This window comes from Epargyreus clarus, unplaced genomic scaffold (genome assembly GCF_041222505.1).
Source record: "Epargyreus clarus isolate Ecla_fem2 unplaced genomic scaffold, WU_Ecla_fem_2.2 ptg000027l, whole genome shotgun sequence".
Classification (NCBI taxonomy): domain Eukaryota; kingdom Metazoa; phylum Arthropoda; class Insecta; order Lepidoptera; family Hesperiidae; genus Epargyreus; species Epargyreus clarus.
The window spans coordinates 12,281,893-12,297,031 of record NW_027332234.1 but is presented as its reverse complement, the minus strand read 5'-3'; the positions used below and the strand labels follow the sequence as shown (position 1 = coordinate 12,297,031).

General features: G+C 38.2%; 1 protein-coding gene across 6 annotated transcripts in view; it reads right to left on the bottom strand.

Moving 5' to 3' along the window:
• The window catches only part of Npc1a (Niemann-Pick type C-1a), a 68,288-nt gene that overhangs the window by 30,930 nt on the left and 22,219 nt on the right, over window positions 1–15,139 (bottom strand). For all 6 annotated transcript variants that reach the window (XM_073088723.1, XM_073088722.1, XM_073088720.1 and 3 more), the window contains exons 2-6: window positions 8,902–9,018; window positions 2,796–3,015; window positions 1,494–1,576; window positions 716–925; window positions 17–209 (exon numbers count right to left, since the gene is read on the bottom strand). In XM_073088723.1, coding sequence (XP_072944824.1) covers window positions 17–209; window positions 716–925; window positions 1,494–1,576; window positions 2,796–3,015; window positions 8,902–9,018 — 823 coding nt within the window. The remainder of the gene's footprint in view (window positions 1–16; window positions 210–715; window positions 926–1,493; window positions 1,577–2,795; window positions 3,016–8,901; window positions 9,019–15,139) is intronic.

Genomic DNA, 15,139 nt, shown 5'->3' with positions numbered 1-15,139 from the left:
ACGTGTACGTACTCACCCACAGCGTTCTCGTGCTGGTTGCAGCAGAACACGCCGCCCAGGAAGAGCGAGGTGCATATGACGAACACGATGGCCATGATGAACGCGTACCCGTCCAGCCCCTGGACTGTGAAGGGGCGCGAGGGCGGCGGCGGAGGCCGGGGCGCCGGGCAGCTCGCCGGGCAGTCCGCACACGAACACCCGGGTAGACCCTTACACATTAATAATTTATTTTTATAAGAGCAGCAGTAGCAGACGAGCGTGCAGTACACCTGATGGTAAGTTGCTACTGCCAACCTTGAACATCTGTAATCAACCCCAGATTACATATTCCTGGGATTATATAAACTGGAACGCCTTGGAAAAGTATGTCCCCCTTCCCACACCCTTCAAACCAGAACAAAGCAGCGTTTGACGCTACTGTAATTAGGTACAAAATGGTGTGGCGATGGTGCTGCCTTTTGATTTTTATTTTATTTATTTATCTATTACGATTCCAGAAATCCAGCCCTGTGACAGACAGCGGAAGCTTACTCTTTGTGCACGGAACCCTAAAAGTAGACTATTCTATCCAATTTTTATAAACCAAAGATCCAAATTGGACGATATCTAGTATTAGTTATTGTAAATTATCAATCACTGCTTCTCAAGGCAATACACAGATTGATTATTAATAAGCATAATAATAATGACGTATATAGATAAAACAACAACTCACATTCGACCCTTCGTTACACTTCCTCGTGGGCGGATCGTATATCTTATACCGCCCTGTTGGGTCGCTGTCCTTATAGTTGATCTGGAAGGGCACTTGCGGGATTTCCTCGTCGCCCATGAACTTGTACCAGCGGTCAGCGGTGCAGTTGCTGTAGCCGTACACACCGCACATCACGTCGAACACTTTCTGGTTCGTTGACGGCATTTGCACCTGAAATAATGTTAAATATTGTTTATAAATATTATATAAATTTTATTTCTTTCTCCTTTATATTATTAGATGCTTTTAAAACTAAATACTATGTTAATACCTATGTATGGGTTTTGACCCATAAAAATGGTAGCATGATTTGTATTGTTACTATTTTTAAGGTTCCTTAAAATAAAACGAAAATGTCACCCTTAAACATAATCATACTCCATATTATGATGAAGTGACATTTGCTTATTTGCTCCAAATCTACTAATCCTTCTTACAACTCATAGACGTGCAGGTTTCATCACGATGTTTTGCTTCATCGTTATGAGAAGTGATAATTAATTTCCAATACGCACATAACTGAAAAATTGGAAGTGTGTACATGGGATTCAAACCCCACACCTTTCGTCCGAGGTCTAGTTTCAACCAATATCAGTGCTTACATCCATGTAAGCAATATTATTGATCTGATGATGACATTAAAATTGGTAATTTTGTATTTAAAGATGTGTGTTTTAATGTTATTAACAATTATATTTATTTCTGTGTACTAAATTTTAATTAATGAATACTAACGTACCTCTACGCATGAATTGAATGTTCCTTCCTTATACGAGGACCCGAGATAGTAATTTATTTCTTTAACAAATTGCTTTTTGGTTGCTGAAAAAATATAAAAAAATATATGTTATTCAAAAGATTACATACAAAGAACCAGCCACTCACATATACATGCGTACGCACGCACGCGCGCATATTTTTATAATATAGAGATAGCAAACGAATACGAGCATTCCACAATATGGCACGATTACGATTCTTACGGCGCCAAAATTTGAATGCGGATCCTTATAGATCTCGACGAGACAAGACGAAAAGTAAGAATAAATTTTTTTGATATCTCGCTTAGTTTTCGAGATATCGATATTTAAAAATCGAAAAATAAAAAAAAATATATATTCTTCTAATGATGTATTTCGATAGATTTTTGAAAAAGAAAACGAAAACAAAGAATATTTCTTTTCGATATCTTGCTTAGTTTTCAAGATATTAATAAATACATTATTAACAATGTTGGAATTTTATTGAAAAAAATTTTTTTAGATATATTTTATCCTTTATTATGATTATCACTATTATTATGATAACAATAATAATAAAAAAACCTAACCTAACCTAACCTAACCTAACCATCGTACTCGTCTCAACGATACCTTTTCGCACATACTACTTCCGTTTCTCTCCGTTTTCTAAATTTTTAAATATAATTTTCTCCGTTTTTCAAAAATCAATTTTTGGTTTTTCTCATTTTCCTCCGCCGTTTCTTAACGAATTCTCTTCATTTTTCTTCTATCGTATTCTGCACGTCCTCCCCTATCCGGAGATACCAGTCGCACCCGTTTCCGCCGCGCCGTTCCTCGGCAATTTCACTTTTAAAACGCAAAAAATCGAAATTTTCGAATAATTTTTGAGTATCGATATCTCGAAAACTAAGCGAGATATCAAAAAAATTTATTCTTACTTTTCGTCTTGTCTCATCGAAATCTATACGGATATGCATTCAAATCTTGGCGCCGTAAGAACCGTAATCCCCCCCACAATATGATGGCAAATAGTTACTGCCGCCCATGAACCCAAAAGTTTCCTACGCGAGGTTGCTATCTCTTAGGACTAAGTTGAAACGCCTCCCGTACCATTGCATTCAAAGCAGAACACAGCAGCGCTTAACACTGCTGTAATTAGGCAAAAATAGGTGTGGCAGTGATGTCTCTGGAGTCGAACCAGAAGGGGTTCCACCTTTAAAGGTGGAATTAATTCTTTTGTTATGTCTAATCGCACTAAAACAATTAAACTGTAAAAAAACATCTCAGTTTTCACTTACGACCATCTGTCCCGATAGCAGCGGGTTCCAAGAAGTCCGACTGATTGGGTGAGCAGCTCATGGTGCAGATGTGCGAGAGGAAGTTTTCCACACACGTGGGGCACCGCCCCAGCAGCTGGATGGCGGTGTCGAGGTTCTTGTTCACGACCTTCATCTGCTCCTCGTTGCAGCACGACACCCCGCCCTTGGCGATGTCGGGGCAGTACGTCTGCATGAGGTTCTGAAACAATTAATTATAATATACAATATTTGTGTTCTACGTCAGTATTTAGTGTTTTATATACTGTTTATGCGGATATTTTCGTAGGATTAGTTTTAACTTGGCTAAGCAGAGTTTACCTAGAATCTGTGTAATACGACAATTTTTTATAATGACCACAAATTCGATTATCTCTTTCGGCAGGAACTCGGATTTGTGTAACAACGGAGAATTTTCCTTCGAATCTTGTTAACAATAAATTTTCCTTGAATTAAATCAAATACACGAATTGAATACCTACGCAAAATTAATATTGTATCGACATTATAATTTAAATTAATTTTGCAGTCCTCTGTGATTCCACTACGGTGCCACCTCCAAACCTATTTCTATTCTGTTCTCCAAACCTAACCCGAACCAATCAATCAATCAAACCAACCAATAATAAGCAAAAACGGCGGTTATTGTAAAGTCTTAAACAGACACATTCGACTCCGGCGGCACCACCGCCACACCTATTTGAACGTGGTAGAACCCTTTGTGGTTCGACTCCGGCGGCACCACCGCCACACCTATTTCTACCTAATAACAGCAGTGTTAGGCGCTGCTGTGTTCCGGTTTGAAGGGTGTGGTAAGGGAGACAGACTTTTCCGAGGCGTTGCAGCTTAGTCCTCAGGGGTAGCGGCGCATCTGTGGCCGACCTCAGGTAGGAATATCTAATCGTATCTGGGGTTGATTACAGATGTCCATGGGCGGCAGTAGCCACTTACCATCAGGTGGACTGCATGCTCGTCTGCTACTCTTATATTATAAAATAAATAAATAAATAGACACATTATTCACATATCCATAAATTAATAAGTATAAAGGAGATGATACGACAACTGTAATGATTCACATACGGTAGTAGATTTATGTGTAATGAGTCGGCGCTTATCTCAGTGCGATAAGCGCAAAGAGGATCTTTGTTTCGTCGGAAATCTAAGCGCGGTACTTCGGAGGTTATCAACGGACGAAAGGTTATACCTACTACGTACAGTATATATACCTACAGAATAAGCACCGCTTAGACAAAAACGATTCTGGTTTTCATTGATGTACAAAAAACATGGAGATAACAATAAGAAATACTCATTTAGTTCTTCTAGATTTGCTTATTCCATACGTATTTCTAGATACATTTTTTTCAAGGAATCCGGATATGAAGAAAACACAATCAGGCAAACTTGCAACATTAGGGTGCCTTCCACCAGAGATGTGCGAGGTAGGCCACGTCTTGGCAGTAAGGATCGCCTCCCGACGAGGTGGAAGCCGAAGTGGCCTCCTGAAGATGGCAAGAAACCGCTGGATACAGACGGCTCAAAAGAAGTCGGAGAGCGCAAATTAGGGGAGGCTTATGTTTAACGGCAACTTTCAAAGGCTGATGGATGATTGTGGACGCCAGACCCATACACCGAAACGCAAAACTGCTTCACGGTAACCGGTCGAACCGTACCAGCTGTACCTTCTTTAAAACCCATCCAAATCATATTTGATACATTGAAATACAAACCACACACCGACGGTTATCTCAATAGTGACCATGGTTTCACGGCCACATCATCATAATAATAATGCATATATTAGTAAAAAAGAACCAAAAAATAACAGGAACAAAAACAATCATAATCGACATAGCTATTACACGGACATTTACGTTTTTTTTTAAACGACGAACCTGAATTACCACTTTGTGATATTACAATTAAAAATCAGTTACCACAAGCACTTTGGACCGTGGCTTATTTGAATAATTCAAACCGAGGAAAACTATAAAACTGATTTCAATAACAAAACGTGGTAACAAGCCATGGAATACTACGAGATCGTCTAAGAGAGACCGAAAAATACATGAACAGATTTCAAGTTTACAACATCATCTTTATTAAAAAAAAACATTTTTGTTATTTTATATTTTTCTCACAAAAACCCTTTCAACGATGCGCGTATCATGGGGGTAGAAAATAATCGGTACGCCATCTTGGATCAGCCAATATTTTTGGAGCCTTTGTGATGAGTCAATTGATTGTCAAAAACAATTGTTGTCAATTGATTATGTCAGAAAAAAAAACGTTCATTTAATTTCCCATCAAATAATTGAATCTCGCTGCTGCCATTTTTCTTTTTGACGTCACGTACCTATCTAAGAACTAACAAACCTAATCTCATGATATCATACTTTTAGAAATCCGTCTGTCTAGAAATTTTAATAGAAGTTATTACAAAATTACAAACATAAAGAGAAGTGCGAAGTGCACAACCCTTTCTTACAGCCGGATAATAATTTTGAACTTGTGTTTAACATAAAAAGCATAATATTCATACGTATAGCATATTTCCTTTAGATTGGAGTCGAAATTGCGAAAGAGGTTTGTCATATACAAAGTGTGTGTTCTAGATAATAAATATAAACTTTAAATGTAGGAATCGCTAACAAGATGTAGCGATATACAATTTTGCAATAACGATAATGTGTCGTACAAAGTAATCGAGAACAAGTAATAAGTGCTGCCACGTCAATCTAGTGGCAGATGAACGTAAATTGATTTCAATTGCGTCAATGAATGCCTGTTGTCAAGTTATATGTTCACTATTAAAACTAACTATATAGTATTAGGGCGTCAGTTATAATAGGCGTGTGTGCTTGTAGCGGGCAACCGCCTGCTACCCGCCCGCGTGTCCGTTGCGTGTAGCATTTTTTATAATATAGGAGTAACAGGCGAGCAAGCAGTCCACCTGATGGTAAGTGGCTACTGCCGCTCATGGACATCTGTAATCAACCCCAGATAGGATTAGTTCCTACCTGAGGTCGGCCACAGATGTGCCACTACCCTGAGGATTAAGCTGGAACGCCTCGGAAAAGTATGTTTGTAGCAGGCGGTATGTACGACGGCGCTCAAGTGATTTTTAGTTATATTTAAATATTTAAATCAGAGTGGGTTTTTATTATATAGTAGTAGCTATTGAATGTACAGCCCACCTGATGACATATAGCCAAAGCCACCTATGGACAATTGTAACCAATCCTTTAAACTATATCACTGAAGTCCTTCCTGAAGTAATAATAAGTCATGTCACAAGTTGAACTTCTTGTAAAATATCCTTCCTTACGAATTTGAACACAGAACACCCAACTGATATAAGACAGAAATAGGTATGGCTGTGGTGCCTCCAGAGTCGAAAAACAACGGATATTACACACTCGGTTACACAAATAGCAAATAAAACGATCGGGGAGGTCATTTCCCTCCCCCCAATACACCCACCACCACGTCTTACCGCTACCACACCTTACAGTACTTATAGTGTTCGTCACGTGACCTGTAATCGTCTACATCTGATAAATTGTCGACCGCACGTTTAAACGATGAAGTTCAAACTTTTTTTACAATATTAAGGACCTTTTGTGATTTCAACTCTGAGGAACCTTTGATCGTCGTCAACACATTACTGCCCCACTGCTCGGCACGAGTCTCTTGAGAGCTTATCGAACTCTCTGTTGCTTCACCACTAGGCCTACACACTACGCTTTTTTTCTAAAAACATTAGTATTAGAACTTCCATATCCTGGTAGCTAGAAGACCACGAGGCATTGCAACTTAGTTCACAAGGGTTACGACGAGACTGTAGTCTTATTCTATTTGTAGGTAGTTAGTAATCTATTACCGATTTCCATGGACGCCAGTGACAACTTTCCATCAGGTGGACTGCACTCTGGTCACTGCTTCAGTTTTAATAAAAATATAAGAATTGTAGAACATATAGTTCTGTTATATTCGCTGGCAACAAGTCCGGCAACACGCCAAATACAAGATCAAAACATTAACTCATCTCAAAATATAAACAGAGGAATAACAAACAACACCTTTAAACATAACACTGTATGTTTATTTGAGTTACATCTTTCTTTTACTTTTTATAATATAGGAGTAGCAGACGAGCATGCATTCCACCTGATGGTAAGTGTAACATCACATGACATCTGTAATCAACCCCGGATAGGATTGGATATTCCTACCTGACGTCGGCCACAGATGCGCCGCTACCCCTAAAGACTAAGCTGGAACGCCTCGGAAAATGTCTCCCTTTCTACACCCTTCAAACCAGAACACAGCAGTGGCTAACACTGCTGTTATAAGGCAGAAATAGGTGTGGCGGTGGTTTCGAAACTCCGGCGGCACAAAGTTTTTAAGACCGTCATGTTATACACAGTTAACATGTCAACTGCAAACGTGCAGTGCGTTTGTGGAGCCCTAAGTGTCAGTGAGGGCCTATAAATACGTTGAATGTGTTTCCTGATAATATTGTTTCTCCCTTTAATCCTAAAGTATTAAAGTTGAAGTGGTAATCATTGTCTTCAGTCGGTACTGTCTTCGTTCATTGATTCCGTTATAATACTGTCTCCGTGCTAGGTACGGCTCTCCTACCAGAACGAGAAGGATGCTATTGTTTACCACCCTGGTCAACTTTAAAAATAACATGTGTTCGATTTTTTTTAAGATTTTACGTAGTTGGTTTACTTATTATGTTACCTTCGCCGATAAAATATGCAATAATTCTTATTTTATCCATATCACTTAGAAAATTCAGGTGTCTGGGATTTAAAGAGGGAATGTAAGGGAGAAGTAAACAAGCATCCATTCAATGAAGACGTTATTTTTTAATGGAATGAGATAAACAAATTTATATATCTCTCGTCTGTTTGTAGAGTGACGTGTGATTAGAATGAATGCACGGCACTCGCAAGTGTCGATTGATGACAATGTTTATTGGAAACTATCTAAATCCGGCTCCGATCAGCTGTGGCTCAGATTGATATTTCCCGAGGAAAGTCCGGGATAAACAACACTCATACAGAAATTGAACTGTGTAAAAATTTCATATTATAGTAAAATTTTATGTATCAGTAAATTTAACTAAGGGAACTCATTGCACATTATTTATCGCAAATATTTTTACTGTGATCTTAAAGCTAATAATGAAGATGGGTCATAAAACCAAAACCATCGAGTACGACTCACACTTGGTCAGATTTTTTTCGTGGGGGATCTCTGCATGGATTCCTCTGCAGCGGAGGTAGCGGAGAGGATATGCCAAATTTTATAATAAATACTAAAATATACACTTAAAACGCGTTAGAAAAAAGTGATCTAATTTAACAACATTTCCCTCTCCCCCCAAAACCTTATGCTACAATCGCGCCTGGCTCTATTCTGCAGCTACTGGTGTTATTACAAGGGCAGGCCATGCAATGTAAACCAGAAAGTAATTTAGGCTTAGGTCAAGTTCTCGAGCAGGTAAGGATGGTGAGCGAGGAAAATGTCACGCACAAGGCTATTTGACCCAGTTTCCACTGCCCTTGAGACAACACAAGCATGATTGCACTACATGCACGCTACTTTTTCGCCTACTAGAGGTTTTTCCTGCACATCTTTAAGGATAGTAAAAAGCTGTTTAGCAGTATGTCCGCCTTAGGTTCCGTCATTTTTATGGTCAAAAAGAGTAAATACATTAAATGAAGTTCAAAATTTGACAATTTTTGCATAGAAATATTGACAAATTTCGAACATTGTTGGACAAAAAATGGTTTTCAATTCAATAATATAATATAAAGATAAGATAAAGAAACGTAAATTTCGGTGGTGTCGACGCGCATGGCGTAAGCGGTCACCATACCGGTCTAAAGTCCAAAGCGTTCCGGGTTCGATCCCCGGCTAGGCAGACATCTGATTGATGAATTTGTATATCTTTTCCGGGTCTGGTTGCCTGTTTTTTCGCTTTTGTGTGTGTCCACGGCATCCACGACACAAGGAATCCTAGTGTGATAATGTGAGTCTATTTTTAATTGAGTTTTAACACTAAACTTACCTTAGCTGGTTCGGTGATAGGCAGCGCTGTCCCGTTGTACGAGCAATATTTAGTTTTGACACCATTATGACCTTGGCAGACGCCATACCAAATACAATCTGCCGATGCGGTTGGTACCTGGAATAAAAGAAAGTATGTTTATTAGCTTTTAATAAATGGTATAATATAGGAGTAGCAGACGAGCCTACAGTCCACCTGATGGTAAGTGGCTATTGCCCATGGACATCTATAATCTACGATTAGATTAGGTTTCTACCTAAGGTCGGCCACAGATGCGCCGCTACCCCTGAAAACTAAGCTGGAATTCCTCGGAAAAGGACATCCTTGCAAGAAGTTCCTTCTCGTTTAATAAAGATGCCTTTGTCATTGAAGGCAAACTGCATTGATATATCATTAGAATGTTATACATACCAGGCATTACTAATCACAGAAGATCTAGATCTTTACGAACAAAGTCTCATGATTATATCATACTATAGTAACAATCTTAATAGCTTATTTCCCTTTTATAAATAAGGCAATAGAAATATCAAAGGTGGTTGAACACTTAACATGGTATTGACGTCAGAATAATAAAACACTGTATACCACTAAGCGTATTCTTGAAATAAATTAGTATATCAACGAATTTGAAGGAATTATTCATTAAAAAATACACTGAAAAATCAATTTCATTCAAATGAATCCTTTATATTAGCGGACTCAGTCAATATTATTTTTGAATCGTAATATAGGACAATCGAATAATAATCTATTTGTACAGATATCGAACGTGTCAGACACGGAAAGTGTCAGACAAAATTATATGTTACGGTATATATACTTTAAACCTCGTTGCAGATTTAATTGATATATTCTCTTGCCCTCTGAATGAATTTACAAAAACGACACTGTATGTACTGTGCTATTTTGTTAAAAATTAAGGAACCACACTATCGCTTTGGGAAGGACCTGTAATGATATGTGTTTGTGTAAAATAAATAAATAAATATAAATACGATAATACACTTTGTATAGGGCTAATTTTATCAATTATCAATCTAGCCAATATTTTGCCTAGTAAAAGTCGACATTTGACAATTTCTACGTACTAATATGACAATTTCTACGTACTAATAAAACTTCTTACTTAAATAGTTAAAGTTCAGATAGATTCCATACTAATAATGGGCTGAAGAGTAGGTCCTATTTGTAAAATATATCATAAAAGAACCGAGGCTTGCGATCGGAATGAAATTCTAAAGTTAAGCATCAGGGAAATCCTATACGAAACGAAACCATACGAAATGCAGCTGTTTGAATCATGACGTTTCCTGGCAACTTACACGGTTGCACAGCGTGCTTATCAAAAACTCAAAGTACAACAATTCGAGTGAATTAAACCATTATCGAGCATTCGAACGGCCGTGGTGCCCGTGGTTCGAGTACACTAAGCTGCCAGTGGTAAGAGATCGGAGACCAATGAGGATGTAAATTGATGAAATTATCTATATCCCCGCATATATTAATAACATTGAATAAGTCACGCGGTGATATCGATTGTTAAAATCTTTTACAAAATCCAAGACTTCTTAATTTCAGCCTTCAAGTTTACAAAGACTCAATTTTGTGTTGCGCCGATTTGATTAGTCATAAAATATTTATAGTTTTCCATATTTATATTTCAATTTTATCGACATAATAACATCTTATTTGCAAATTAATCAATATCGATTAAAATACCAATACTTAAGAATTGAGAATATCGAGTTTTCAATATATCGCTCCATGCCTTAACCAACAGTGGGACATAAAACGTTGCAACCAAACACAACACCAAAAAACAAAACCACATGATCTAAATTTCAAGTGTCAACGTATAGCAACAGCTCCGTTTCAATAATGTTGTGGATTTCAAATCAAAACAACATGTATTTTGTTTGAACGGCGGCAGTGACCTCAAGTGGAGCGAAATGTTTAATAATTCATACGTCAGATCTAAACTTCCTACATTTACTTATTCATGATTATACGAGTGGCTACTCTCCAGATCGGTATATCAAGTAGGTTTCATAACAACTGAATGTTCCATATCGAATTGAGCGCATTTAACATAATTTTACAGCTAGATAATATTTTTTTTTATATCATCATCGTCATCAAACCATTATCGTCCCACTGCTGGGCACGGGTCTCCGCTCAGAATGAGAAGGATTAGGCCATAGCTCACCGCGCTGGCCAAGTGCGTATTGGTTGACTTCACTTGCTTGCACGTATTGCTTCCAAGAGGTCATTCTGCGGTTTTGAACCACCGATTCACAAAATATAGCCTAGCCTAAAACCGATCTCAATAAATGAGCTATCAAATTCATAAAGACCTTTCAAATTTTGATTGATACTTCCAGTGATTTGCGCGGTCAAACAATCTCTTCAACTTTTAAAGTATAAAAATATGTATATAATATTATATATTGTATTCCTATTTCTGCCTCATAACAACAGTGTTAAACGTTGCTGTGTTCTGGTTTGAAGGGTGTGGTAAGGGAGACATACTTTTCCGAGGCGTTCCAGCTTAGTTTTCAGGGTAAGCAGCGCATCTGTGGCCGACCTTAGGTAGGAATATCTACTACCTATGGTTGATTATAGATGTCCATGGGCCGCAGTAGGCACTTACCATCAGGTGGACTGCACGCTCGTTTGCTACTCCTATATTATAAAAAAAAATTATATAGAATATTTTAGAGACCAAATACGGTTTTTTTTTTCAGTCAGATAACAAACACGGTCAGCATCGTCTGGGCTCATGGATATAAGCCTCGTTAATATCCACTTACGTGACGTAGAGTCACACAAGTATGTAAAGATTATCATGTCATGTAGCCTTATTCTGCTTGCCGCGTTTATATCATCCACTTACGCAAGACAGTTGTGTGTACGAGTGTTGCTAAATCTGAATTGATGCAATCAACTTCAGTGCCAATATGAGGCTTTTATGAAAGAGAAGTAGCAAAAGGCTATGGAGTACACCTCATGGTAAGTGACCACTGCCTGACATCTCTAATCTACTAGGGGTCAAGTTTCTATTAAGTTGAAATGGCTCAGGTAAGTCTCTCCTTAAAATTGAAAGGTTTTAAGAACATGCCTATTGTCATTAGGCAGAAATAGGTGTGGCGGTGATATCCACAGTCGAAACACGAAGGTTTCTACGAAGAGATAAAGTCAAATTAGACAAACGTACAATTCCGAACAAACGCCCCTTAGTAATTATTGATAATCTATTTATCTGTGTATAAATAAAAAAAATATTTCGCACGACGAAATGCGAGAAGAAAATCGTAAACAACGAAAAACCCTAAACTATCATAGGGGACAAAGGCCTGTCTCGAGGGCCACTCAACCTTATCGGTTATCGGTACTACAGGCCGCGTGGCCTTGCGCGTTGCCCATTATCTACCACCTAAGCCACTTAGTTTCGACCTTTGTCGAATTTTCCCTAACGATTAGGCTCTTCGTTTACGAGTATCATCTTAAAGAACAATGACAAAAAAACTGAACAAAATTAAAAAAAAATACGTTTAGCTTGTAGGTACATATTATAAAATCTTATTCACTGAGGATAATCAAACTATTATTGTTTTATATTAAATAGCAAACGAGCAAGAAGTGCGCGTGACGATAAGTGGCTACTGCCGCCCATGTAGGTAGGTACTCGTACATCTCCAATTAATCCCAGATAAGATATAATTTTTGCGTGAGATTCCAACAGATGAGTTGTTATCTCTGAGAACTAAGTTGAAACGCCTCGAATAAGTATGTCTCCACACCCTTTAAAATGGAACACAACAACGCTTAGCACTGCTGTTATTATGCAGAAACAGGTGTGGCGGTGGTGCGTCCGAAGTCGAACCACAAAGTTCTACCACCTTTAAACTTTATAAGGCAGAAATAGGTGCAGTGGTGGTACTTCCCGAGTCGAACCACATAGATATATACCCTTCGATCACAAATAAGAAGTAGATACACAATCCCATACAAAAATGAACTTCAAAAGTGGCGTCAAACGTGTTTATAAAATTCTAAGCGACAGAATCTAAAATCAATGCAAAATCAACCTTATCACTATTATTTAAAGGTGTTAAAAACTGCTTGCCAAAAGCAATAAATTTTTACGACATAAGCTAGTTGTCATAAGCTATCACTTTGACAGGTTTGTGCACCCAAATGTCTATTTGGGTGCTCTTTTCGTCGCCCCGTTTTTTTTTCGCTGATTGTATATCTAGTTCTTATTAGTGATCGAAGTATATACCACGTTAAATCTTAACCACTTATTCTTTTACTTATTTACTACGTGTTATTGTTTCCGTTTACATTTATCAGTTCCCAGGACATCGACCCGCGAGAGGCTTCCATTACCATAATTGACGTTTCGCTTCCATAAATGTAAAGTACATACAGCCCGCTGTAATCCATCAAACGCCCGAAACTTTGTATTCATAAAGTTTATTTACCTCAAGTTAGTTTAAATCATATTCGTTTTATTCAGAAGTTAATAGATTTTTATGAAATAGAAGTAAAAAACTACTCGTACCATACCGAAAGTGTCAACTATCGCTCATGAACATCTGTAATTTACTACAGATAACCTTAAAATCCTATCTAAGATGGGCTACAAAAGCATAGGAGTAAATGCACCTGAAATATGTTTTATATAAATGTTTTATCAGCTTTATCATATGCCACACCTTTCAAACCAGAACACAGCAGCGCTTAGCATTGATGTTATTAGGCAGAAATAGGTGCGGCAGTGGTGTCTCCGCCCGCCTACAATTACATGGACTATTTGTTGCTTACTGCATCAGTAAATTCTTATTTGCATATTGCAATTTTTAAAAAAAGTGCGAATGCAATGATCATGCGTAGATCTGAACGCGGACACAAACCTGCGTGATAGCAAGAAATACATGCGTATGTGACTACGTTTGCACAATCCCGCTACCCCTTTTACATATCTTCCTCTTCAGATATAAGTGACAGGACCCCGTTCTCCCCGTTTGACATACGTAATACATGACGTAATAATTTCCTTATAACTGTAATATGGTTTCACTGACTCACCAGACGTGGCACCTGGTGTCGTATTCGTCATCGATAATAGTTTATCAGTGAATAACACTTGTTAAACCTTGTCGAAAACGATATCAGGTCCGAAAACATCCGAGATGGGTTTTGGCACTAAAACCGTACCTTTTTAATACGCTTTTATTAGCTTCAGACGTATGTATGTTAGTATGTAACGGAATCTTTGAACATGATTTTAACCCCCTTCAAAACGTCGGATAAACTTGAAATTTGGCATACTTATTAAGGACCGATGACAATTCAATATTTTAAACATTCTGACCCGTTATCCTTACTAGGATAATCAGGATCAGCGATTTTTGTCTTCCTGAGACCCGGAAGGTCTGCGTTAAGACCAATAAAGGAATCTACCAGGCGCGCCGATCACCTAACCTAACCTGACCTGACCTGACCTGACCTTGACCTGACCTGACCTGATCTTGACCTGACCTGACCTGACCTGACCTCAACTTCGACGCGTCCGTTGTTAATAGCCTGGTAGATTAGGCGCGCCGATCACCTAACCTAACCTGACCTGACCTGACCTGACCTTGACCTGACCTGACAATTGTTAATAGCATCATGAAGCGGTGTCTCATCAACCTTATTTATTCAGCACTTCAACATCTGCACCTTCCTTTAACAAGATTTCCACTATTTCATTGTTCCCATTTCTTGCTGCCAAATGTAAAGACATATATGATTTCAGCTCATCGTCATAGTCACAACTTATATTATTAACTCGAGCTGTAAAATTAATTAAACTACTAACAGTTTTAAAATCTCTGCAGGCAGCAGCGACACAAAGAGAAGAAATTCTAGAATTATTTTTGATATTAACATCATCATGCTGTAATATTAAATCGATGATTGGACGACGTCCGTTTGAAATGGCTAGATGTAAAGCAGTTGACCGTTTTTCTCTTGAGTATTGCCATCAGCGCCTGTTTTTAAAAGATGCTCTATCATCCTTTTTCCGTGGTTACTTTTATCCAAGATAGAGGACCTGGGATATGGTATAAATTATGAAAGAAAGCAGTTAGCATTGGCAATTCGGATGTCATTCAACAACTCCTCTGGGATTTTCACGTTAACAATAAAAATAAACACCAATGTAAAACACCACTTCATACAGCTGTCT